The following is a 26,171-nucleotide window of genomic DNA, read 5'->3' on the forward strand; positions in this document are numbered from 1 at the left end:
TTGCAGATGGATCCTGCCAAGTTATCTGCAGTTCTTCAGTGGCCACGCCCAGTGGGACTGCGAGCTATACAAAGATTTCTGGGCTTTGCTAACTATTATAGGCAATTTATCCCACACTTCTCATCTTTGGTCGCGCCGATGGTGGCGCTTACGAAAAAGGGTGCTAATCCCCGTGTCTGGCCACCAGCAGCAGAAGAAGCCTTCACGAAATTAAAAACTGCTTTTTCCTCCGCTTCAGTCCTTACCCGACCGGATACTGAAAAGCCGTTCCTGGTAGAGGTTGATGCCTCCTCCGTGGGTGCTGGGGCAGTCCTTACCCAGAAGGGTCCCAGGGGACGAACACTCACTTGTGGTTTCTTCTCCAAAACCTTCTCCTCCGCAGAGAGAAATTATTCCATTGGAGATCGGGAGCTTCTAGCCATCAAGCTGGCTTTGGAAGAGTGGCGTCATCTGCTGGAGGGAGCCCGATTTCCAGTCAGCATTTTCACGGACCACAAAAACCTTCAGTACCTTCAGACGGCTCAGCGTTTGAATCCACGTCAAGCCCGGTGGTCCCTCTTCTTCTCTCGCTTTGACTTCCGAATCCATTTTCGCCCTGCAGAGAAAAACATCAAGGCTGACGCCTTGTCCCGTGCTTCTGATGTTATGGGGGAGGACTCTGCTCCGAGGCATATTGTTCCTCCAGAGAGACTTGTGCTTGCCGCACCGGTGGACCTCCGGCAGCTGCCTCCCAGCAAGACTTATGTGCGACCTGGTCTCCGAAAGAGGATTCTGACCTGGGGACATTCTTCTCGTGTGGCTGGGCACCCTGGGGTGCAACGCACTGTGGCCTTAATTTCCCGATTCTACTGGTGGCCTGATTTGGTCAAGGACGTTCGGGATTTTGTGGGTTCCTGTGCCTCTTGTGCCCGCAACAAGCCTTCACGACTTAAACCTGCTGGTCTTCTGTTGCCGTTACCCGTGCCTACCAGCCCATGGTCTCATGTGGCTATGGACTTTGTTACGGATCTACCGCCATCTTCTGGCAACACCGTTATCTGGGTGGTGACTGACCGCTTTTCGAAGATGTCTCACTTTGTCCCTCTACCAGGTTTGCCTTCTGCTCCACGTCTCGCCAGCCTCTTCTTCCAGCATATTTTCCGGCTTCATGGTCTCCCTCAGCACATCGTCTCGGATCGAGGAGTTCAGTTTGTGTCCAAATTCTGGAGATCTTTGTGCAACCAGTTGCAGGTGAACTTGGACTTCTCTTCTGCCTATCACCCACAGACCAACGGCCAAGTGGAGAGGGTGAATCAGACTTTAGGTTGCTATCTCCGCCATTTCGTCTCTGCCCGTCAGGACGACTGGGCATCTCTTCTACCATGGGCGGAGTTCTCTTACAATTCCCTGGACTCCACTTCTGCCGGTTCTGCTCCCTTTTTTATTAACTATGGACTGCATCCTCGGCCTCCTCTTCCGTTACCTACCTCTGCAGATGTTCCTGCTGTGGAGGACCCGGTACGTGATCTGAAAGCCATCTGGGAGCAAGTCCACACCTCATTGCTCCGAGCTACAGCCCAGACCAAGCGTCAAGCAGACAAAAGACGCCGACCATTTCCTGTTTTAGCTCCTGGTGACAAGGTTTGGCTGTCCGCCAAGTATGTTCGGCTGAAGATCCCGAGCTATAAATTGGGACCTCGGTTCTTGGGTCCATTTGAAATTCTCGGCCGCATCAACCCGGTGGCTTACAAGTTGCGTCTGCCTCCCAGCATGCGCATTCCTAATTCTTTCCACGTTTCTCTCCTTAAGCCAGTCATCTTCAACCGCTTCAACCGACAAATTAGTCCTCCTCCGATACCACAAGCTGATTCCACCGATGTCTTCGAGGTGAAAGAGATTCTGGATACTAAGACTGTGAGAGGTAGACGGTTGTTTCTGGTAGACTGGAAAGGATTTGGTCCTGAGCAGAGATCCTGGGAGCCAGAGGATAACATCCTGGACAAGAGCCTGCTCCAAGGTTTTCTCAGGCCCAAGAAGAGAGGGAGGCCGAAGGAGGGGAGGGTACTGTCACGGGTGCTCCCGCGATCCCTGTCACGGATCGCGGGCGCATCCGTGCTCCTACATGTGCCCCCGCTGCTGCCCGGCGTCTCTTATCTCTCCCGGCTATCCGCTAATTGGTGCACTGGCTGAACACCTCACCTTTAAGAATTTGCCTCTTCCTGTGTTCCTTGCCGGATCTTTGTGCCTCATAGCCTTAGAGAAAGCTTCCAAGCGAGTATTCCTGCGTTCCCGTGCATTCCTGCATATTCCTGTGTATTCCTGTGTATTCCTGTGTGTTCCCGCTCCTGAGTCCTGTGTTACCTGAGTTCCTCCGTGTTGCTGTGTTCCGTGTGCCTGTGTTCCCGTTCCCACCTGCCTGGACCTCCCGTTGCTGACCCCGGACTTGGACCTGACGTTGCATCTCTGCCGCCTGCCCTGACCCTGTGCCTGGACCTGTCTACGAGATTGTCATCCGCTAAGGTACCTCGACCTCGGCTGCCACCGTGGGCTAGTCACACCTGGGAACGACCTAGTGGTATCCTGCCGCAGCAAGTCCAACCCGCTTTGCGGCGGGCTCTGGTGAATACCAGGTGCCGCTGGGCTCCAGTTCCGGGTGTTGGCTAGTTACATCTCCCGCGGTGGTCCAGAGGATCCACTGATCCTAACATTTATATTTATATCTGTTCTAGGGAAAGGGGGGTAATTTGAATTTTTATGTTTTTTTATTATCATTTCTTTTAAACTTATTTTTATTGTTGACTATTTTTCAGACTCCCTAGGGTACTTTAACTCTAAGTTGTCTGATCAATCCTCGTATAATTAGCACATTGTAATGAGTTGGCTAAAACGAGACAGCCTCGGGTCTTCGGAAGACCCGAGGCTGTCATGGCGACAAATCACTGCTCCCCGATGACATCTTTTTGATCGCGGACGTTACCGGTAAGTCTTTACTGCAATATGCAGCATAGACATACCGGCTATGGAGTGGGCTCAGCCCTTGAGCCCTCTCAAAGCACCGGGACCCGATGGGCGCCGCACTATTAAGGCGCACGTCGGTAAGGGGTTAAACACTATGGGGCATATTTACTTACCCAGTCTGCAAAGTTCACTGAAAGTGTATTGTCCGTATATAATGCACTGCGCCGCGATTCACTAAGATCATGCGCCCGATATCCTGCATGTGTCGATTTCCTGCTCAGGTCCGACAGAGTTCACCTTCTTCTTCCTGGTGCATGTAAGTGCATTGTCTTGTAACACAATTTTAAAGTTAAATCCCGCGCTCAGTCCGAATCAGTCGGATCGTCCAACAGCACGACCCGATTTCTGTCGCAAGAAAGCCAGCGCCGCACAATCACGTGTGCCACAATCCCATCTCAAACCCCTGTTGAATAACTGTCAAAGCCACCCAAATTCCGAAAACCGTGAACAGTCCAACGAAAGTGCGATCTGCGACCCTTAGTAAATAAGCCCCTATATCTTTTGTGTGTTCCCAAGTCTCAGAGGATAGATTTCTGTATCATAGGATCAGAATAACTCTTTAGTTGTGGCCCAGAGTACAGCTTACATAGATTTCTTGCCAAAGTTTGTGTTCACACTTTCAAACAGGACATGTAAACTCCATTTTACATTACTTACCTGTTTTGAATGTTCTTTTAGTGCTATTCTGTCCAGTGCAAGTTCCATCTTCAGCCCAAACAGTTACGGTGTAGTTCTGTCCACATTCTAGTGCAGGAGTTTCACAGAAAGTGTTAGTTGTGTTACAAGAGAAGGTGGTGACGCCTTCCACTACAGCAGTATATGACCTGGCATTGCGGCTCATCTCCCATTGAATGAACCCTGTATTATTATCACATGATGCATAGGCTTCTAAAATCTGAGGAGGGCAAGGAACTAGAGAAACGAGAAGTAAAATAATTTTAAAAAAAACTTAACACTGTTGATTTTAAATGTGAAGACTTCTCATATCAGTTAGTACTTACTTGTCTTAATATGTACAGAATAATTCCCGTTGCTGATGCAACTGGCTGAACTACTGCTCAAGATGATGTCATACTCCATGCCACATAATAGGTCATCAAATGCATAGTAGGTATTTGGGGTTGCAATGGAAGTCTCATTCTGCCCTGTGCTAACTGTGACTATGTAAGCAGTTGCTCCAGGGGTCTCATTCCATGATAGAGATACAGTATGAGTCTCACAGGTCACAGATTCCACAGCATCAGGAGGAATACATGGAGCTAAAATGAAATAAAAAGTTGTCACTGAATACAAGCTTAGATACCAACGACCAGATCCTATATTTCAGTAACATCTTGTCCATTGTTATAAGCCCTTCTAAAAAGTTTATTGTTTCAATATTATTCAACCATGAAACAGTACAAACAAGGATAAAAAATTGTGTAATATACCTGTTTCTTTTCCGTACCGTCACGGGTGGCCCCGTGACCCATATCGCGGGTCGCGGGCTCACCCGTGCTGCCCAGCCCCCGCCAGCGCGTCTCACCTGGCCCGGCTCCCGGCTCGCTCCCCTCCGCGGCAGGCTTATATAGATTTGGGCAATATGGCCAGTGCCAATTAATGGCGCGCTGGCCCTTTAAATCTTGAGAAGGAGCCGCGCGCACGCCCTAGCAGTCGGGGACGCGCGCGGCTCCTTCTCAAGATTTAAAGGGCCAGCGTGCCATTAATTGGCACTGGCCATATTGCCCAAATCTATATAAGCCTGCCTCTTCCTGCAAGCCCTGCAGGATCTTTGTGCCTCACAGCCTGAGAGAAAGCTTTACTGCGATTAGCCTGCGTTCCTGTGTCTCCTGCGTTCCTGTGTCTCCTGCGTTCCTGTGTCTCCTGCGTTCCTGTGTTACCTGAGCTCCTGCGTGTTTCCTAATGCAACTCTGCAACATATAAAACCCTTCTTTAATTTTATCCTCCCTTTACATTTAGTTTTGCACTTTTATTTATCTCCCCAAAGTTACATGGTGTGGCCCCTGTTCTCTATCATCCTCATACTGTGGCCTCCTCCTGTCCTCCATCCTCCTCCTGTTGCTCCTGTCCTTCATCCTCCTCCTGTTGCTCCTGTCCTCCAGCCTCCTCCTGTAGCTTCCTGTCCTCCAGCTTCCTCCTGTGGTCCCTGTCCTACTGCCTCCTCCAGTACCCTCCTGTCCCCCAGCGTCATCCTGTCCCCTTGAGAAAGACCAGGCGGGTTGAAACGCGCGTTGGGGGCTAGAGGCACGCCAGGTAGTATGTCCAATCATTACATGTCATGCAATGTTTAACTTTGTAACCATTTACCAAGGTACGATGCTGTATTATGGAGTTTAATTACAGGCCTATATAGGCTATATGTTGTCAAGGGTATACATGTTGCATTGCAGTTCATCATTGTTTACACTGGTTGTTTACACTTTCTGTTAATATATTATTGTGTATGGACAGTATACTTGGTTGTGCCTCATATTTTACGTCTCTTCTGAGATGCTATTTTACACGATATTTTAATGAATTTTGCATTTAATAAAAGTCACTTTTTACTATCATATTTGGCATGTCGTATCCTCTTTTTCTGTTTGTTTAAATTTTGTATGCACACCCAAGAGGGCATCCATAGCGTTCTTTGCGCTATCTTTTCAGTATTGGATTAGTTGAGTCTTGTTTGATCAGTTTATGGTTAATTCGTATATGGTACATTTACTTGATTTTTGATTGTAGTCTATTTATAGTCAGGAGAGCCCAATGTAAAGTTAGTGACCAGATGGCCCCCTACTGAAGAAGACCGAACTTACAGACGTCCCCTAGTTACAAACGGACCTCTGGACGTTGGTAATTTACTGTACTTTAGTCCCAGGCTACAATAAACAGCTATAAGCTTATTAAATGTGTCTGTAACTAAGATTTATTGTTAATCCTGATTCTTATGACAACCTAACATTTTTAAAATCCAGTTGTCACAGAGACCAAAAAAAATGTGGTTGGATTTACAATTATAAAATGGACAGTTCCGACTTGCATACAAATTCAACTACACACCTTATCTTGTACGTAAACCTGGGGCTGCCTGTACTTTGTTTTTGCTGCTGTTTTATTATTGAAAATAAAAGTGGTTGCTGTCAGTTGCATCGAACAGTGTTGTTGCTGCATCCCGCTGTGTATTGTTAATATTTTTACAGTGGCTAATTGTCCTCTATTGTGCATTTGTTTATTAATATTTTTAGGTTTACCCATCTTCTGTTCCATTTTGCTCGTATTGGGGTCTAATCAACCTTCCATTTACTTAATCGGTTAATCTTCTTTGTGAGTAGTTGTGGTTCATTTAGTAGCAGGTTTACTATATTTGATTGTGTGTTAGAGTGACTGTAGGATTAGGTACTACCAGATGTATTCTCTTTGGTTTCTTCTATTTATGTACTACTTTGGTACTCTGTCTTTAGTGTATTGTTTTGCCATCAGCTGTGGTGTGTTTACACCTTCAATAAAGAATGATTATGTTACCTGTAGAAATTGTAAGAGCAGAACTGTTGTCACTGTGACACTGGTCATTGAATGCCGCAGCCGTCACTGTATAGGTCTTTCCACAATCGATGCCACCAATGTCACATGTCAGATCTGTAGTATTACATGTCAGTATCGTCCCATTTTGGTCGATTAATGATCCAGTATAATAATCGGCTCCCGAAGCAGCGTTCCACAATAGTGTAATGAGGTCTGAAGCACATGCAGGCTTGTTGTGGAGTTGCTGAGGCACACACGGACCTAGAGATGGTACAGATATATTGCACACGATAAGTAGGCTGTTTCACAAGATTACATCACACTAGTTTTCTGTAGTTTAAGAATCCACAACCAGCTGTGGCTTAAAAAAAAAAAAGTACAATCTACTATTACTATAAATACTTTAAAGCCAATGGGATGGCTGAATCAGATATCATGGGGCCAGTAGGACCCAGACTTAAACTCTCTTAAACTATTATAACATTCAACACAACACATTTGCCCCAGGTGAAGCTGTGTACGTCACGCTGTACTTGCTACTGTGCAGGGTTCCAAGTTCATATGCAAATTGCTGGCCAACATTGCATTAAAGTGAATTTTGACACCACTTCTGTAGGAAGCTAGGGCAGCACAGAAAATTTTAAAGATTGCCACATTTCCACATGTCCATTTTAAATTCCAAATTGCCCCACGTATTGGGGCACCTAATTAGACATAGGATGATTATGTTACCAGACAATGGACGATCATGTCATTTCTGGTCCAAAAAAAGGGCTGAAATGTAAATATAGGCAATATTGCCAACATTGGAAGGCAGAAAAGATAAAATACCTTTCTTTATTTTGTCTGGCTTTCCCACAACAATTGTATAATGATTGATTCAATTTATTCATTAAAAACAATGTTTTAATTAAGTTTAAAGAATATGCCCACATTGTCCACCTTACTGTACTGAGACATAAAAAAATATAGCACATGTTCCTTTTTCTCCAAGATTTTCATTCTGTACGCCCCATAGAAATCTAAATTTAAAATACATGTTGCATATGTGCTGCATAAGATTGTGCACCGAATGCTGCTGTATATATGTGCAGTATCCATGGAGACAAGAAGCATTGCTCATCATTTACCAGCCCTCTGTATTTTATACCGATATGGTACAAATACAGTGATATACGTTCATATAGATGAAAAACATCTTATATATATACGAATTCAAACGGTACAGAAATACAGGACTGGAGAAATCATACATTCGTGGGAAAGGGGCCTTAGGGTACCTCACACAACGTATGTTTGCTAGGGCCGTAGCCTGGGTGAACATAAAGCCGTGAGCTGGAGAGGAGGAGGAGTGAGTGCTGCTCACACCTCTGCTCTCCATAGAGAAGCCAGCGGCTGGCTTGTGGTGTGGTCATACAACTTGTGCGCACCGCACAGTGACCGGGGGCCGTAGGCGTCAATGGGGACTGATATGCGGCTGCAAATGGTGCAACCGCATATCGGTCCCCAATAAGTTCGTGTGAATGCGCCCTTACTCTTATTATATAAATGTAATGGCGCCATAGAAGTAGACATACCTGTATGGAATTCGGCAGCTTCACTCTCAGTTTTACATAGTTTCCCATATGAAGTAACAATAACTTGGTAATTTTGTCCACAGTCTAGGTCCTCAATGTCACATGTTGTGCCTGAAGTGGAGCAAGAATGTTCTTTTCCATCACCTCCTCTTGCTGTTGCAGTATAGTTCAAAGCTCCTGGTGTCAGATCCCATGACACTTTTGTTGTGTTAGATCTACATATAACGGTTGATCTAACGTTTTGTGGAACACAGGGAGCTAAAAAAAGAAAAAGTATACATTATAATAGTAATACTAAAAAGTAGGTATAGTTTCATTATATACTCTACTAAAAGTAGCTGTATCAAAATAGTGAAGGCATAATTATAAGCAGATAAGTCTAAGATTTCTGGAGTTACCTAGTATATATTCATATCATAGATAGGTAAGTAATAGTAGAAGAGGTTATGGGACTGATTTACTAATCCTGTCTAAGAGTTAGGTAACATTCACACGAACGTATGGGGGACATATATACGGTCGATGTATATACAGTGTATATATATCCACCATACAGCATACGGGCCTCACAGTACTGTACAGGAGCGGTACGGTGCAGCACATGTGCGGCACCGTACCTTTCTGTAGCCCGTAGTAAGGTAGGACATGTCCTATCTTTCGACGGAATACAGTGCCGTGCATTCCTATGGAAGGGGCGGGAGTCAGCAGCGCTCATCAACTGCTCCTCTTCCCGGCACCGATGTAAGGCTGAATGGCTTCTGTATGTGGTATTGCAGTATATGCTAGGAACGATCTGACTATCTAAGGTTAATGTACCCTAGAGGGTCTAAGAAATAGTGAAAAAAAGGTTCATAACTGTCCCCACAATCATGATGGTGAAATAGAAATCTGTAGACCTGCTTTTTGTACCTCTAATTGTGCGCCAAAAAACAGGTCGGAAAACTAGATGCCCAAAAAAAGAAAAAGATGCAGCAAGGGAAAAAAACTGCAGTTCTCCATCTGAAAGTCAATAATTCCTTCACTTGAGTCTAAGACAACTACAGGAAGCAACTGGCAGGATTTAAAACATGCATTAAGATTCAAATTTATGATACACGTTCCCACCCTATACATTTACTGAAATATGGACATGTTTTATTTGACATACTGTATAGTGGTCAATTATATCTGTCACAGAATGCACTTGTAGGGACAAGTGTGTAAGGGAAAAAGTCTCTTTGGGAAGAGTCTGTGGACCCTCTGGACCACCGGGGGAGATGTTGATGGTACTAGCCGCAACCCGGGACCTAAGTGGAACCTGGTCGTCACCAGATCCCGCCACAAAGCAGGATGGACTTAATGTGGCAGGGTGCCACCAGGTCGTTCCGCAGGTCCGACTAGTCCAGTGGTGGCAGTCAAGGTAGGAAGCAGGACACAGTAGCGTAGGGATGCTGGAGACACCAGAAGAGGGTAGGAACGCTGCAGAAACCGCTGGACTGGGATCCTGGAAGGTACAGCAGGAGGCACGGAGACTGAAGACATAGGAGCATATGGGAACGCTGGAGACAGGAACACGGAGGAACACTGGAGACACAGGAGCATATGGGAACACTGGAGACAGGACCACAGGAATGTATGGGAACGCTGGAGACAGGAACACAGGAGCGTATGGGAACGCTGGAGACAGGAACACAGGAATGTATGGGAACGCTGGAGACAGGAACACAGGAGCGTATGGGAACGCTGGAGACAGGAACACAGGAGGAACACTGGAGACACAGGAGCATATGGGCACGATGGAGAGAGGACCACAGGAGTGTATGGGAACGCTGAAGGCAGGAACACAGGAGCTTATGGGAATGCTGGATAGCTTTCTCTCAGGAACGGCTCAGGGAAGCCTGGTATGTAAACCATAGGAGATCCTAGGAGAAGATCCGGCGGGGGGTGAAAGGAGGTGCCAGATTATAAGGGCTGAGCCGTATTAGCCAGCACCAGGCGGACGCTGGCCCTTTAAGGCAGGACGAGCCTAGCAGCGGGAGCGCACGGTCTACTCGGGGAAGCCGGCATGCGGCCTGGACGGGACCTAGGCAGCTTTAGGAGCCTGGAATGGTGAGTACGGGCAGAGGGACAAAGCACCAGATGGAAGGGTACGGCCGTGACAATATCATTGTGTTGATCAAGCAGATGCTGCAGCCCTTAGCACATTATTGAACAATATTTGTCAATGCACCTTCTATAGATATTCTATTAGGCTGTATTACACGAACCGTATGCAGCACATATGCAAGCTGTATTTTATAAGTTTCCATAGACTTCTATTTGGGTATACGGAATGGAAATAAATAAGAATATCGGACATGTTTATATTTTAATATGGTTTGCTCATGGCTTGAACTGAATGGGGCCATGTGCTAGAGGTATACACGTCCGTTTTCATACTTGTGTGAATGCTGGTAAGAGGTGGGAGTGATACTAAAAACTGTAAATCTCTACTTTACCTGTGTAAATATCCAAGACACTTGGTATGCTGTTGCAATGTGAATTTGATGCTATGATTGTCACAGTATACACCTGTCCACACTGAAGATCACTGACATCACAAGTTGTGTTACTCGAGATGCATGTTGCACTCCAGCCATTATTCCCGGTCACAAGTACAGAATATGTTGCTGCTCCCGGTGCCGGATTCCATAGTAAAGTTGCTGTACTTTTTCCACAAAGAAGCTCTCCCCTTAGGTCACCAGGAATACATGGGGCTAAGAAAATAGAACGACACCAAGTATTTTACAAAGTGTATTCAACAGGAATCACTACATCACAGTCTGGAAACTTCAATAATAAACTTGCATTTAAAGGATAATTCTATATTTACATACACAGCAGTAGACAGCAGAGTAGCTCCACAAACAGGCAGAGTAGCTCCACTAGACATGGCAGGTGCAGTGTGATGAGGAGCACATCACATGATGTTTTGGGGGAACCACCCCCTTACTCATGTCAATACATGTCAGACATGTCAAAACATCACTATTGTGCTAGGCAGTGAAGAGGTAGCAGTATACAAACTTTGGAGTATACCTCATCACTGTCTAATAACTAGTGTAGAGACAGGGCAGCACTTCTTCACTTTTCAGTGCGCAGAGAAGGAGAGCTTCGGTGAGCTGACAAAGGGACAGAAGAGCCTGTAGGAGGAAGAGGGAGGGTCGGAATTGTGGAAGAAGGGAGGAGGCATCCCGGAGCAGAGGGCTGTTCAGTTTTGAAATGCACCTTGCCCACCTTGCCCCCGGGACTCAGATCTAAATTCTGACAGGGAGCCAGGTCAGCTAAGTGATTGTATAGAAACTATATTACTCAAATTAGATAAAAGCAGCTTTGGAATTATTATGTAATGAGTTCTGGGAACCTGTCATTGCAGAAAAATTCCTATCCTGGTGATAGGTTCCCTTTGAATACAGTGCAGATTATAGGAATCACATATAGGTCAGGGTTTGTCATATATTGCCCTCTATTGGTTTGGGCACATCTAATATTTTTGTCTTACCTGTCTTAAATGTCTGTTCCTCTAGGCTGACATTATCCAGATGTTCATTAAATACTGTGACAGTAACATTATACGTCTCTCCGCACTGAAGTCCTCCAATGTTACAGGTGGTGTTTGTTGTGTTGCACATATAATGTGTACCAGTGGATGACAGGACACCAGCCTTATACAGCACAGCCCCTGGTGATGCCAACCACTGCAACGTCACCTCATTAGAGTTACAGGGCGAAAATATAGATATATTTTGTGGGGCGCAAGGACCTAAAAAGAAATTAAAATACTTTTGTGACTACATATTAAATGAATGATGCCATATTTCAGTATTACATTGGAACCACACAGATATTTCCAAGTAATATAATGGGCAGTATCTTACATGATTCCAGCACAGAGACATTGTGTTCTACATTGTTACAGATGTTGTTCTGAGCCATCATAGCCACAGTATATTTTCCACCACAGGGGACGTTCCTTATCCAACATGACGTGGTCTGACTGCTGCAGTTGAACCTTTCTCCCGATGATCCGATCAGTGATGATATATAACTTAATGCTCCTTGAGAATTGCTCCATGAAATGAGGGCAGAGCTACTAATGCAGTCCAGGTCTGTATTTACACTGATCGGAATACAAGGTGCTGCGGATTTCATGATAAACAAATATATATTGTTATATAAATTAAATATTGAAGAACAAAAAGTCTTTCCTTCAATTTCCACCTACAAAGTAAGAGGTCAATTCACCAGTCAAATGTGGGGTCAAGGAACATCAATCTCTGAATTGCTAGGGTCCCAAAGGTGGGGCTTCCACTTTTAGATGTTTATGTGATGCCTTGTTTACCTGTTACACATGATTTTTATTAAAAAGCTGCCAGTAATAGTATATGATGATCAGATTTATGCCTGGACTTAGCCCTTATCAACAACATAATAATCTAGGTTACACTATTTATATTGGAGGGTTCATTATAAATTTATTGTTTACTTCAGGAGATGTTCTACTGACAAATTGTATACTGTATACCATATTTATCAGATGTGAGTGAAAAAAAGGAAAAACCAGGCTATGTAATGAGACACTACCAGGTTCATAAAGTTGTTTCTTTATTGTGAACTATGCATATAGAGAGCAAACCGCTCTCTTCTCCAGGCCCAATAAATTTGCACAGAAATCCAGAAGGAGGAAAAAAATGGTTGACCTGGTACATAGGAGTAGTCTGTGGCTTGTCCTGAAGATAGGAATGCCATTGATATGTTCATCATATCCACAGCGTTCCCATCACAAGGACGAGAGGCACAGGTTAGAACATGCCACAGACTAAACCCATTTACCAGTCCACCAATTTTTGCTTCTTCTGGATTTCTGTGCAAATTTATTGGACCTGAAGAAGAGAGAACGTGTATTCCACAATAAATAATCAACTTTAATCTTTATCAAGCTATATTAATCTGGTAGCATGTCATTACATAGCCTGGTTTTTCCTCACTATTGCCATCCCCAAATTTTTCCTTTGGGACCCAGGTAGATGCAATAACCCAATACTTTTAATGTATTTGCAACACCACGTAGCACCAAGTACCCAAACCAATATAACATTTATCAGATGATTGTAGGTCCCTTTGAATGGGAATGGACTTTGCTTTGAGTAACCTAAAGTATCCATGAGGTCCGACAGAGAGGTAAGCACAATTGAGTAAGCACCACTTAAAGGGATCATGCCATTTTAATTTTGTTCCTTATAAAAATGGATGCGCACTGTAGTATTATATGCAATAAAATTTAAGTATACATCAACCATGTAACATAGGTTATAGTAAATCTAAGGGATCTCTGCCCTCATTTGGTATATTCCTGCTCTTCTGCTCTACTATTTCTGGCCCATGGATGACATGAATTTGAGTATAAATTTAAAGAAATTTTCTCTCTGAAAAACTAAGGGTATTGTGAATAAACCACCATATAACTTATTATTATTGCCTGTGCCATCTCTCTATAAAGGCTAAAGTTCTAGGTTCCACAGAAACATGTTTTGAGAAGCAGAAGACAAGGTCAGAATTTGGTGTGAACCCTCTAAATCCATCGATTTTTATGCCTAGTATCAACAGTTCTGGGTGGGTCATGAAATAATGTGGTTTATGCTTCCTAGGCACTGGTTGTGATGTACCAATCTTCCTTTGGTCACATCCAATAGAAAACACACAAAATGCACATTATAGTGTGCTAATAAAGTGCTTGATGAATCACCACCACCATCATTTCTTTCTGTTATAAAGGGAAATAGGGATTGTATCCGGCACTGCAAGGATTTGTCTTTTAAAGTGGCAATTCTATTCTCCCACAACTAATCTTCTTTGATTTCCTCTAAGCTTTTCATATAGGATGCAATCCTAGTTACAATAGTTCAATAGTCCAATAATCACAACATTCAAAAGCTACCTGTTCCTCCAAAAATAAGACCGGGTCTGACATTATTTTTTGCTCCAAAAAATGGGTTAAGGCTTATTTTCAGGGGATGTCCAAACCCTGAATTCCATTGTGAATTTCTTTTGAATCTATTGGATCCAATTTCTCTTGTCTAGCTATGGAACTTTCCTAGCATGAGCCCCTTTTGTTCATGTAGCTGCTTGTAGTGTTTTGCAATAAATAGTGTATTCTAGCAACAATCCATTTTTCACGGACGACACTCGTTTTTTTTCATGGCCCTTTGATTTCTGTTGGACATACAGTCTTAAAAAAATCTTACTAGGACACAGTCTACTTCTTGCTGGAAGTGTGAGTTGATCCATTAAAATGTATTGCATTTAGTGCAGCCACCCATTTGTTTTTTGGTGCATGAGCCCTTTAGAAAAACCTACAACCAACAATAAAGCCTGATTCCAATACCATACCTTATACACTCTCAAATACCATATACTGTCAACTACTACATTGCTATAAACTCTCAACTACAGATTATAAGATTCTTCTAGCAGGGTTCTCTCTCCCTCTTTACTAGTCAGTCATGCAGTTTCTATCAGTATTCTCATATTGTGAAATTAAATGCTGTTCATGTTTATAGTACCATTGAATTTAATTAAAATAATATTACTTTTTACTATTGTAATTAATATTATTGTTATTCTTTTTTTTATAACATGGCAAAATATAATGTAATGTATATATGTAACATAGATTGTATATTTACCAGTCTGGGCCTTTACATATGTGCTCTTGGGTCCAGTACAGCGGCTGTTGGAAGCTAACACGCTCACCATGAATTCACTTCCGCACGGCAGGTTGTAGAATGTGCAGTTTGTCTGGTCTGATATGCAGGTCAGGTTTCCAGTTTGTGTTGTCAGAATGGAAGTGAAGTTGTCAGTGCCATTATTCTGCACCCAGGAAATGGATAAAGCATTTGTTCCACAGTCCGTCTCTGTATGGACATGTTCTGGTGCACAGGGGGCTGTAACAGACATAGTTAATATTAAATGGATTGACAAGCACTGTACATGCAGTCTAGAAGTGACAGTGGAACCACTTGGTGCAGAAAAAAACTTAAGAAACATTCACATTGGTAAATATGTTATTAAAACTATTCAGCTTTATGAAATATAAGAACATTTTTTAAAAATAATCATTGGGGGTCATTTATCTTATCGCTGTTTGTTTTGGCTAGTTTTTGCCTCGCTTTTTTCCGTCTACTTCTTTGATAATTTATCATTCTCACATGTAAAATGTTTTTTTTTTTAGATCTCTTTTTGCAACATTTGTTACAACTTAGGAAGGATAAAACTTTAGTCCAGCACAGGTTCCGGTGGAGTTAAAAATTGATTTTCCTTTATTTAAACAAAGTAAAAAGCTGAATAGGGCATACACAACATGATATCCCAAGTTACACGTGAAAAGATCTATGCGTTTCTGCCTAGACAGCCTTAGTCATGATCTGATTTCTTCTATTACTATATTTGTTACAACTTCTTTCCCTTTTCTAAGTTTTCCTTAAGTATGGTTTCATCTGTAGTTTTTTTTTTGCGCCAAAAAATGATGCAAATTTTGGACAATTTGAAAAGATAAATGTCATTTGCGACATTTAGCACATCTGGAATGGAAAATAAATGTGTCTTACTGATTTGATAAAAAAATGTTCGGTGGACTTCAGTGCACATTTCAAAAGTCCCCAAAAAGTTGCCAAAATTGCAATGTGCCAAAAAAAGACAGAAAAGTAAAGATAAATTACCCCCAATGTGTTTATTAATGTATTGTACTTTCAATGCTCACAATGACATTGTTCTATAAAGTAACAGAATAGTTCCAGAAAATACCTGTGATCAGCTCCACTTCAGTGCTGCTTTCACCCTGACACAGGTTGTTATATGCAGTTACGCGGGCTGTATATGTGACGCCACAGCTTAGACCAGTGATATCACAGCTAGTAGATGTGGTATGACAGGTATGTAGTTCACCTTCTGATGATTTCACCAATGCAGTATAATTAATAGCTCCTGCAGTGCTGTCCCATGATATAGCAGCGCTGTTCATAAGGCAGTCAATAGCGACCGAGACATTCTGAGGCACACAGGGGGCTGGAGACATTAAGAAGAACATTTTTTATATTCATTGCAATCAGTTTTCCCTTGTCCGATATTACAATAAAATGCATAGGCTCTTGTCCAGCACTGAGTTGGTATGCCATTTTATGTACCATTGACAGGGCTGGCGATAGAGGGTGGCAAACTGGGCGTTTGCCCAGGGCCACCTGTCTTAAAGGGGTTCCTGCATGTGGACTTTTGTGCATGTGGACTTTTGTGCATGTGGACTTTTGGTGTGTTTTATTCCCAAACAAAACCCTACCAATACCCCCGAGGAACCAAAAACTGATTTATTAATGGTTTGGGGTTTGCTTTTTGTCAGGCAATCCCAGGGTTTCTTCTGTTCTGCCTGTTATGACAGATTTACAAAGTGTTTGCGACATAAAAACCTCAATTTTCTGACACTCACAACTATTTCTTTCTCAATCAATTTGGGCGCAGCTCTTCAACCCGAGCACTTTCCCTGCACGTCTAGTTTCCCATCACTAGTTTCATGTCTAGTTTTCCAGCATCAACAAAAAGCAAGTCTACCAACTCCTGCATGAATGTGTGAGTGTCATTTCTGATGCTCATTTTTTCATCTTATGGTGCACTTTTGGGACATTAAGGTTGTGCACAAAATATCCCAGCGCTAAACACAGCTAAAACAGGGCATCATAAAAACGGACCTAAATGTCTGTATCCCCATGGGTATAGTTTTAACTAGAGGTTTTAATAGGTGCACCTAATAAAAGGGCTTATTTCTATTTGAACACTGTTCATTGTGTTCTGGAATTGTGGTGTTCTTTATTGAGCCATAACATTTATGTGCATTTAAATACTGTTTTTGTAACATATGAAGTTTTCGTAACTTAACTCGTAAAAGTTATATTTTATATGTTCCCTTTCTTTCTGTCATTATGTAAGTAAGACTTCCCATAGCACCCCTATATCTTCACAGGCTTTAACACTGTCTCAACTTCAACCTGCTGCCGCAGCACTTCTTCCCTCCCTCTGCTTGATGTAATATCCCTTCAGTAGTGTAAGTCTCAGCACACAGTGGAAAAGGGGAGTAGCTCTTGCACAGTGTTACATCCTGTGAATCTGCAGGAGCCCTTCAGGCTCAATAGTATCATTTTAGTAATTTAATTTTATAATAAGTTGATTGTAGAAGGAAGGAGGCCATGGATAACAAATATAAGAAGATACAATAGTAATGACTTACTGTCCACGGTTTGTCATTCTTGGTTTGGATGGTAGATTTCCTTTACGCATACAGTGGAATATTAATTCACAAAACAATTAGTCATATACTACACTGTTCTATAAAAAATATTCCAAATTTTATTAACACTTCTTAAAACATCCAGTTTACAAGTATAAAGTATAAAATGATAGCACGACTATTGCACGGTTTGGACACCCCCTGAGGAAGTTATCCATACGGGAAACGTGTGTTGGGGAGCCGGTAACACATAAACCATGGATAAGAATTATGAGCATTACTATGACTGTTGTGGTGATCTATATGGGATACTTGACAAATTTGATTGACACATTTTGATAGAGCTTAGAGACATGTTTGACATAGTGGAGTTTCCTGAAGGTTCCATATATGGCCAGTCATACTTTGTATGAACTATGCCCTATTGTTTATTTTGTGTTGTACAAACCGTGCAATAGTCTGGAATTGTGCTAAAATTTTATTTATGTTTGTAAACTGGATGGTTTTAAGAAGTGTAAATACATTTTGGAATAGTTTTTATAGAATGGTGTAGCGTATGACTCTAATTGTTTTGTGAATTAATATATAGTAGGAGTCTACACAACGAATATGAATGGTATTTCATCATAATCCAACCTATTGAATGGATGCAATTGTTGCTAATACAGTGGAATATGTAGCTGCCCCCAGTTATAAGGATATGTAAGAAGGCCCCCCTAATGAATTCTTACAATGGAATACGATAATAAAATAATAATTAAAAAAAGTGTGAGCATTAAAGGGTTGTCTAATTTCATCTAATGAATGCTTATTATTTGTATGTTCAAATGTTTTCCGATATACTTTCTGCTTCTATTTTTCAAGATCTCTGCAAGCTGTAACTTTTTGCTTGAATACATATCTTTCCATGGTCACCTAGTGTTACACTGGCTTGTTATATCACACTGCACTGATAACTGTCACAATACTATGGGCTGATTTCTATCCACTGGGAGTAAATTATGAATTACAGCATGCATATATCTAAAATATTAATGAGAAATTGATACAGAAAGTATATTATTATCAAATTAATATATACAAAACCATTTGCTTGGGGAAGGGGGGCATTGTGCTATGTGGGGGTCACTAAGGGAGTCTGGTTATGGCATTAAATTACATTTAATCAAGGTGTAGCTGTACATTGCGGTGGCCTATATATGTGCACACCACAGCATACAGTTTAGGGGGCCCCTGACAAAATTTTCCTCAGGGGCCCAAACATCTTGTTATGTCCTTGCCCTATTCTAATGGTTGTACAAGGAATCTGCTATGTGTAAATGTTCTTTAGTTCTTTAGAATTTGCCAAAGAATAATAAGAAAAACAGATACAAAACTGACCTGTGTGAGTAAGTTTGGAAGATGTGGTTCTGCTTTTACATTTTGTCCCAATGGAATCCACAGTCACAGCATAGACTTGTCCACAATGTAAATCGCTAACAATACAATTAGTTTCTGCTGCGCTGCAGTTTACCATCTCCCCATTCCCTGCGCTGATAGACGCTGTATAATTTATTCCACCAAGAGCTGCGTCCCAGGACACCAGCGCATGCGTCGCACCACATTCATACTGTACATCTGTATTACTTGCAGGACAGGGCACTGCAGAAGAAAAGAAACTGACATGTTAACCAAAAGCTGCATATTTAAATAATTAATAATGAATCACAAGCTTACATTAAGACATTTTCCTCTATCATTTGTCCTTACATACCTGTTCTAGAAAATATATGTAATCTTTATTACATTCTAGATCATTTTTTTATCTGTCATTGAGTTGTCATTTCTTCATTAATCTATTCCTTGTATAAAAATAACCAAAATTTTAGCGAAAGTTACCAGTTCTGGGTGCGTCTCATAGGGGCTTATTTACTAAAGGTTGTATATCGCACTTTCGTCGGACTGTTTATCGTTTTTTTGGATTTGCGTAGCTTTGATAGGTATTTAACAGGGTTTGCACTGGGATTGTGTTGCACGCAATCGTTTTTTGGCGCAGCTGCGCTGGCTTCCATCCTGATTTGGACTGAGCGCAGGATTTAACTTTCAAATTGTGTCGCAAGACAATGCACTTACATGCGCCAGGAAGAAGAAAGTGAACTCTGTCAGACCTGAGTGGGGAAGCAACACATGCAGGATATCGGGCGCACGATCTTAGTGAATCGCAGCACAGCACATTATCGGCAGACAATGGACTTTCTGTGAACTCCTCCGGATGGGTAAGTAAATGTGCCCCATAATGTCTAATCAGTGCAGACAGGGACACACTCTTACTGCAATTGGTAACACCCACTTGGCTAACAGCTCAAAATGTGGCAAAGCAATGCAAAGATTTATGTGGCAAAGTAATGCAAAGATTTGTTTATCTTCTGCATTTAAAATTTGTTTCTACTTTAACACATTTTCATGGAAATACTGACAAGAATACTGTTGTGTTAAACAGCCTAAAGTGTAACAAACTGACTCATTTGCATACAGTCCTTCATCCTGTTGGTATATGCCCTTTAAGTGGCCACGTTACAGGCAGAGGTTTCATTGCAGATTTTGCTTTGGAGCCCAAAATATTCAACCCCTTATCCCCACATTTTTCATGTTCACGTACAGGTCATTTTACAGTTTTTTTTTGTGAAATCCTACTACAAGTTAAAACTTTCGTATTTTTCTGGCACTGTAGCTGTAGGGGGTCTCGTTTTTTGGGGGGAGAAATGTAGTTTATAATAGCACTATTTTGGGTTTCATATGCCCCACTGGTGTTTCTTACTCTTTCTGTGCAGTATAATTGAAATAAAAACACAAATTTGATGTTGTTTTTTCAAATAAAAAATTTCTGAATACATCATCGAACTTAAAGAATGTAATAACTTTTTTCTCTGGGTCAATACACGTACAATGCATTTTTTTTAATAGGAAATGACCTTCCTTTGAATAATGAAATACTTTTTTGGAGGAATTTTTTTGTCGATGTGGCTGTTATTTTTAGCGAAAAGATGCATAGATTTTATTTATACACACATGAGTTTATTGATTCATATAATTTTTGTGTGATGGATAGTTAAAAAATGTCAATGTAGCCTGGTTTGGTATGGGTATGGAGGTCAAAATGTGTGTGTTTTCACTTTTTTTTAAGGGGTAGGCCATTTTTGTGTGTTGTAACCTATTTTTTAATTAAAACTTTATTACTTTATAAGAAATGTATATGTTATTTTTCGAAAAGGCAGAGAAACAGTTCCTCTTCATTAACACCCTGACTGAGTGTTAGCAGGTTCATCTTTAGTCTGTAGACTGGGGACAGCTACAGTACAATTACATACAGATAAGGGAGGCTGTATAACCACCCTTCCATATAAACATGTGTGTTAGAAGATGTTTACTCCTTACATTTATTCAACTGTTTAGGGAGAGGTAAGTCTCTTAGATTCATTTACTACTAAATACAATTTCTTTACAGTGATTAACTAGACAATAAAAAATATTTTAAGTAAATGTCCAAATGAAAATATTATTAATACTACCTACATGGCTTTACAACGCAACGCTAGAACACGGGGATGGGTCTCGGCCAGATCCATGAAAACACACATTTTTCTGGAAACACATATGCATCACCCCTGTGTGCTAGCATTGCGTGTGACCGCACCATTAACAATAAAATATAATAACAATTAATAGCAGTACAATTATTACATAATAACCATAAAACACTCCACAAACCTGTTTGAAATGCAATGGCAGAACTTCTTGTGCTATTGCATATCTTTCCAGTTGCAAGAATGGTTGCCTCATATCCAAGACCACATGATAGGTGTGTGAAGTTGCAAGAAGAGTCAAGTGTGTTGCAGTAATGCTCGTCCATCTGAGGCCCAGTGACAATTGCAGTATAATTTTCAGCTCCTACTACAGTAGCCCAGGACACAGTTGTCCAATGCGACTCACAGTCTACCTCAGCTTGTAGGTCAGTTGGTGTACAAGGTGCTAAAGAGAAGACGGTTATTAATATCATTATGATTAGCAGGTTTCCTATTATTATTATTATCATCATCATATATTATCATATTTAAATTGTAATATTTAATAAAATCAACAGATTTGAAGTTGAAATGCAAGTTTTATAGTTATTATTGCTGGTGAGCATACATAAATAATTACACCTTGCACCGTTGTCCCATCATCTTTGTGAATCAGTCACAGCACTACAGTAAGTGATGCTTCTGCTTCATGTGGCGCCTTGTAGGTTCAGTCCCTTTCAGGTGAAAAGGACTGAGCTGCATTACCTAAACGTCACAATACAATTTATGGCACTGTACTTGGTAGACTTTAAATAAGCAACAGTATTTATCTGAACACTGCATCCAACAGCTGACGGGGTGAGATACCAGGTGTCAGACACCTACAGATTTGATATTAATCAACTATAATATCATATTAGTGGGTGTCTGACCCCCACCATTAGAAGAGACTGCAGCATTCAAACAAGTACCATATCTTCTATACTGTCTACCAGTCAACAATACCCCTTTAATTGGATAGGGCTCATCACCTGTGTAGAGTTCAACCGGCGAGCTGGGGTCACTCTGACATTCTCTGCTGATTGCTGTCACCGTCACATCGTAGTTTTTACCACATTCTAATCCAGTGATTTCACATTTGGTATCAGTAGTATTACACTCAAAATACTGTGTGCCAAGTGATATCAATCTGGATACATATCTCAGAGCTCCAGGGGCTTCATCCCAGGTGACAAGAGTTGAAGAATTGAAACAATCGATGTTGGAGACCACACTCTGAGGTTGGCATGGAGCTGTAATAAGGGATATCCATTAGCTATTGAATGTATTATTCATGCCAGAAGTCACCATTGAAATAGATGCTATTATGCATTACCAGTCAAAAGGGAAATTGGAGCAGATGGAAGACCACTACATTGGTTGTTGATTGCAGTGACTGTCACACTATAGGTCTGACCACATTTCAATGCACCGATTATACATTCAGTATCTTCTGTCTGACAGGAATATATGTCTTCTCCTGGACCAGTGACATTGGCAATGTAATGAATGGCACCAGAACTATGATTCCATGACAGGATAGCAGAATTATTGTAGCAACTGAGTCGGGGTGCTTCCTGTACTGGGACACAGGGAGCTGAAAAAAGAAAACAACATAACAATATAAAAGATGTATCGCCCAAATATTCTAAATATTACTACCTTTAAGATGAGCTGTCAGCCATTTCTGTTTTAAAAAATACTTGAAAACCTCCAGTTTTGCCTTGTACCATACAATAATATGTTTGCACTTTTCCTGTGAGCGCTAAGGGTTACTTTGCATTAACATTTTGTCATATGGTCTGTATGTTGCATTTTTGATGAATACCTTTCAATAAACTGAGTGATAGAAAAAAAATATTCAAAAATTTATAACAGATATAATATATATAATAGATATAATATAGATAATCTATGATGCTTGGCCAGTTTTCGGGCATACATGCCATGATAAAGTCACAATTCCTGGCACACACAGAATATTTTAGTAGTGTCTATTAGTACTCAAAAATTACAGCTGTATAATGCAAAATAATGTTATGTGGTTTGAGGTTTATTTTAAATGTAGGTGGTTATACCTCCCTGAACCCTAGCAAATAATGGTCATGCGTGATTGCCAAGTTCTCCACCTCTTAAAACCAGTCCTACCTCATTCAAGTACAAAATGACACAGTAATCTAGGAAGCTTCAAATGTAATAGTTATTTTATACACCACTGTCCATAGACAATGGTAATTATAGCAGAGTCTGTGGACTACAGTGAGTAGCTAAAAAAGCCGATATATTATATAATGAATCACTGAAATCAATGCTTGACTATCCCAAAATATCTGTGTAAAAATGTATTTGATTGCTAACGATTGCTAAAGAATGGACTGCCTTGTAATCAAGAGAAATAGTTGCTGAATGATCCATTTTCATGGCACTTTTAGGACAGGGATCTCCAGCACAAAGTATGCACTCGAATGTTATGTTCTCGTGAGACTCATGAGTGGAAAAATCGCATTAAAGCAGTGTTCCCCAACGTTTTTGTAACAAGCGACCGGCTGCAACAATATTTTTTGCCACGGACCATGTTAGATACCCCCCACCCCCCATGGAAAAAGAAATGGGCATGCTGGCAATTACCCTGTACCTCACTACAATCTCTATAATGACAATTTTCCTGATGCCCCTGTCTTATAATGGCCCCTTTCCCGTCGTCCTCATCTTAAAACGCACCCTTTCCCGTAGCCCCCGTCTCATAATGTCCCCTCTACTGCAGCCCCATCTTATAATGTCCCTTATTTATAGTATCTTTCTTTACTGTAGTCCCCTTCATAAGCTCCCTTTAAATATAATTAAATATACACATATACAGGCAGTCCCCGGGTTACATACAAGATAGGTTTTGTAGGTTTGTTCTTAAGTTGAGTTTGTATGTAAGTCGGAACCGTATACTTTACTATTGTAACCCCAGTCAAAATTTTTTTGGTCTCTGTGACAATTGGATTTTAAAAATGTTGGATTGTCATAAGAACCAGGATTAACAATAAATCTTAATTACAGACACCAGTGATAACTGTTAAAGCTGTTTATTGTAGCCTAGGACTAAAGTACAGTAAATTACCAAAATCCAGAGGTCTGTTTGTAACTAGGGGTTGTATGTAAGTCAGGTGTTCTTAAGTAGGGGACCGCCTGTACTTAAGTTTCTCTGCTCCTGCAAAAGAGCAGCAGTCTTCACTCCTTTCTGTGATGGAGATGATGTGACATTATCACATCTACCCGCTTCAGCCCAGTGTACAGCCACTAGAGAGAAGAGATCTGCTGCTGCTTTTGGGGGGTGAGTTTCAGGATTATTTTTTTTTGGCTGTGGCCATGGACTGGATATTCTACAGACTGGCCTTGGGCTGTGGCCTGGTGGTTGGGGACCACTGCTTCAAAGGATATATTTCATAATAAACCTCAATACATAAGAAAGTGAACACTCATATTTGAGTACTTTGATTTCCCCTCTGTTTTATTAAAGAACAGCTTAACAACATTTATGTGATCCCAATACACAGCAAGGACTAATTTGTTAGTATTAAACTACTGAGGACTCACCAGTTATAAATTCAACAGGTAAACTTTGCTTGCTAATGCTGGCTTCATTGCTTGCTATTACGGCAACGATGTATGTTGTTCCACATGTCAGGTTAGTGAAGTAGCAATGTGTATTTGTAGAGTTACAGAAAGATATTTCACCATTTGACCCAACAGTTTTAACTTGGTAACTGTTGGCTCCTGAACTTATGTTCCATGAAATCCTTACTAAATTACTATCACAGTTCAGCTCTGATAATACATTCTGAGGAGGACATGGAGCTTAAGGAAAAAAGAAATGAAATACATAAAAATTACATAATACTTGTAACATAAAAATATTTGTAACATTGTGAAAACAGTACAACTAATACTACATCCTGACCCCCTCATGTCTCTCCTGTACGTAGCTTTTGTCTGTTTTTGGTTTGTCTGTTCCCCGACCAATCATTTGAGCAGTCTTACTAAGGTCATGTTCTACAAGCATTTTTTGAGCACGTATTAAAATATTACGCCAATTTTCATTCTATGCATAATGCCGGGGTCCTGCTCGACCACCATTCACATTTGAGAATTCTATGTTTGTATGTTGGATTCTTTTAATTCCTTTTATAAACTTGGATTAAACATAACTAATGTGTCCCAGCTTGCACAAAGAAAGTGCAAACTAAAACTAAGTACATTGCATCAGTTTTTATTAATTTGGGCACTATGTGAATCTTGAGTAACAAAATGCTCTTTTTGATTTTCATGCAACAGTGTAAAATGTAACAAAAAAGCATTTTGTGAGTTTTGTTAATTTTGTGTCTTCATTTGAGTGACAAAATGCCTTTTTTAGATATTAGAGTTTGTGAATTGTGTGAGCAAGTGCGTTTTTTTGAATAATGTTCCTTTTGTGTGAAGAATGCATTTTGTGAATTTTGTGCATGAAAAAGCATTTTGTACATTTTATGTGAAAAAATTCATTTTTTGAAATCTGTGTATGAAAGTGAATTTATCTTATGTTATTTAAGTGACAAAAATGTATAATGTGAGTTCTTTGATCAAATGTAAAATTTTTTTACAATATGCATTATGTAATTATGTGGATTTTGTTTATCAGAGTGCCTTTTGTGAATTTTGTGTAAAAAAACATTTTGTGATTTGCATTTTTTGTGAACAATCTGCTTTGTGTGATTCACAAAATGACAGTCATGTCGATGTATTTTAATATGTTTTAATAAAGAAAGTTTTTATTTTTTACGGAACTGGGACCTAAAATCTTTTCAGATTACATTACATTTACATTTGTGAATTTAGCGTTTAATAAAATTAAGTTTGTGTGAAAAAATGCTGATTGTGAATCTTGTGTTAATGAGTATTGTGAATTGTGTGGGAAAATGCACCTTGTGTGACCAATTGTTTTGATGTGACATAACGAATTCTATGAAAAAATGATTTTGAGGAAATAAGGAACAAAATAAATTTAGTACAACAAAAGCTTTGCCCACATTATAAATGTCACCAAATATATTGTGAACAAACATCGGCCAATACAAATCCCAGAGACAATGGCTACAAATATGTGAACCTGATAATTTATAAGTGGCCTTGGAAGTTTACATAATTGATATTTGCTATATTCTAGGTAATTTGTTCTACATATACTAAATAGTA

The 26,171-nt window shown here is 40.7% G+C and overlaps 1 protein-coding gene across 1 annotated transcript in view; it reads right to left on the reverse strand.

Annotated features, from left to right (window-relative positions):
• The window catches only part of LOC140104167 (uncharacterized), a 77,407-nt gene that overhangs the window by 21,634 nt on the left and 29,602 nt on the right, over positions 1–26,171 (reverse strand). The window contains exons 24-37 of the mRNA XM_072127572.1: positions 24,537–24,797; positions 22,288–22,548; positions 21,944–22,204; positions 21,118–21,378; positions 18,751–19,011; positions 15,900–16,160; positions 14,783–15,040; positions 11,975–12,235; positions 11,599–11,859; positions 10,556–10,813; positions 8,079–8,336; positions 6,502–6,762; positions 3,999–4,256; positions 3,655–3,909 (exon numbers count right to left, since the gene is read on the reverse strand). Of these exons, the coding sequence (XP_071983673.1) occupies positions 3,655–3,909; positions 3,999–4,256; positions 6,502–6,762; positions 8,079–8,336; positions 10,556–10,813; positions 11,599–11,859; positions 11,975–12,235; positions 14,783–15,040; positions 15,900–16,160; positions 18,751–19,011; positions 21,118–21,378; positions 21,944–22,204; positions 22,288–22,548; positions 24,537–24,797 (3,636 nt within the window). The remainder of the gene's footprint in view (positions 1–3,654; positions 3,910–3,998; positions 4,257–6,501; positions 6,763–8,078; positions 8,337–10,555; positions 10,814–11,598; positions 11,860–11,974; positions 12,236–14,782; positions 15,041–15,899; positions 16,161–18,750; positions 19,012–21,117; positions 21,379–21,943; positions 22,205–22,287; positions 22,549–24,536; positions 24,798–26,171) is intronic.

The sequence above is a fragment of the Engystomops pustulosus genome, chromosome 10 (assembly GCF_040894005.1).
Source record: "Engystomops pustulosus chromosome 10, aEngPut4.maternal, whole genome shotgun sequence".
In the NCBI taxonomy this organism is placed as follows: Eukaryota; Metazoa; Chordata; class Amphibia; order Anura; family Leptodactylidae; genus Engystomops; species Engystomops pustulosus.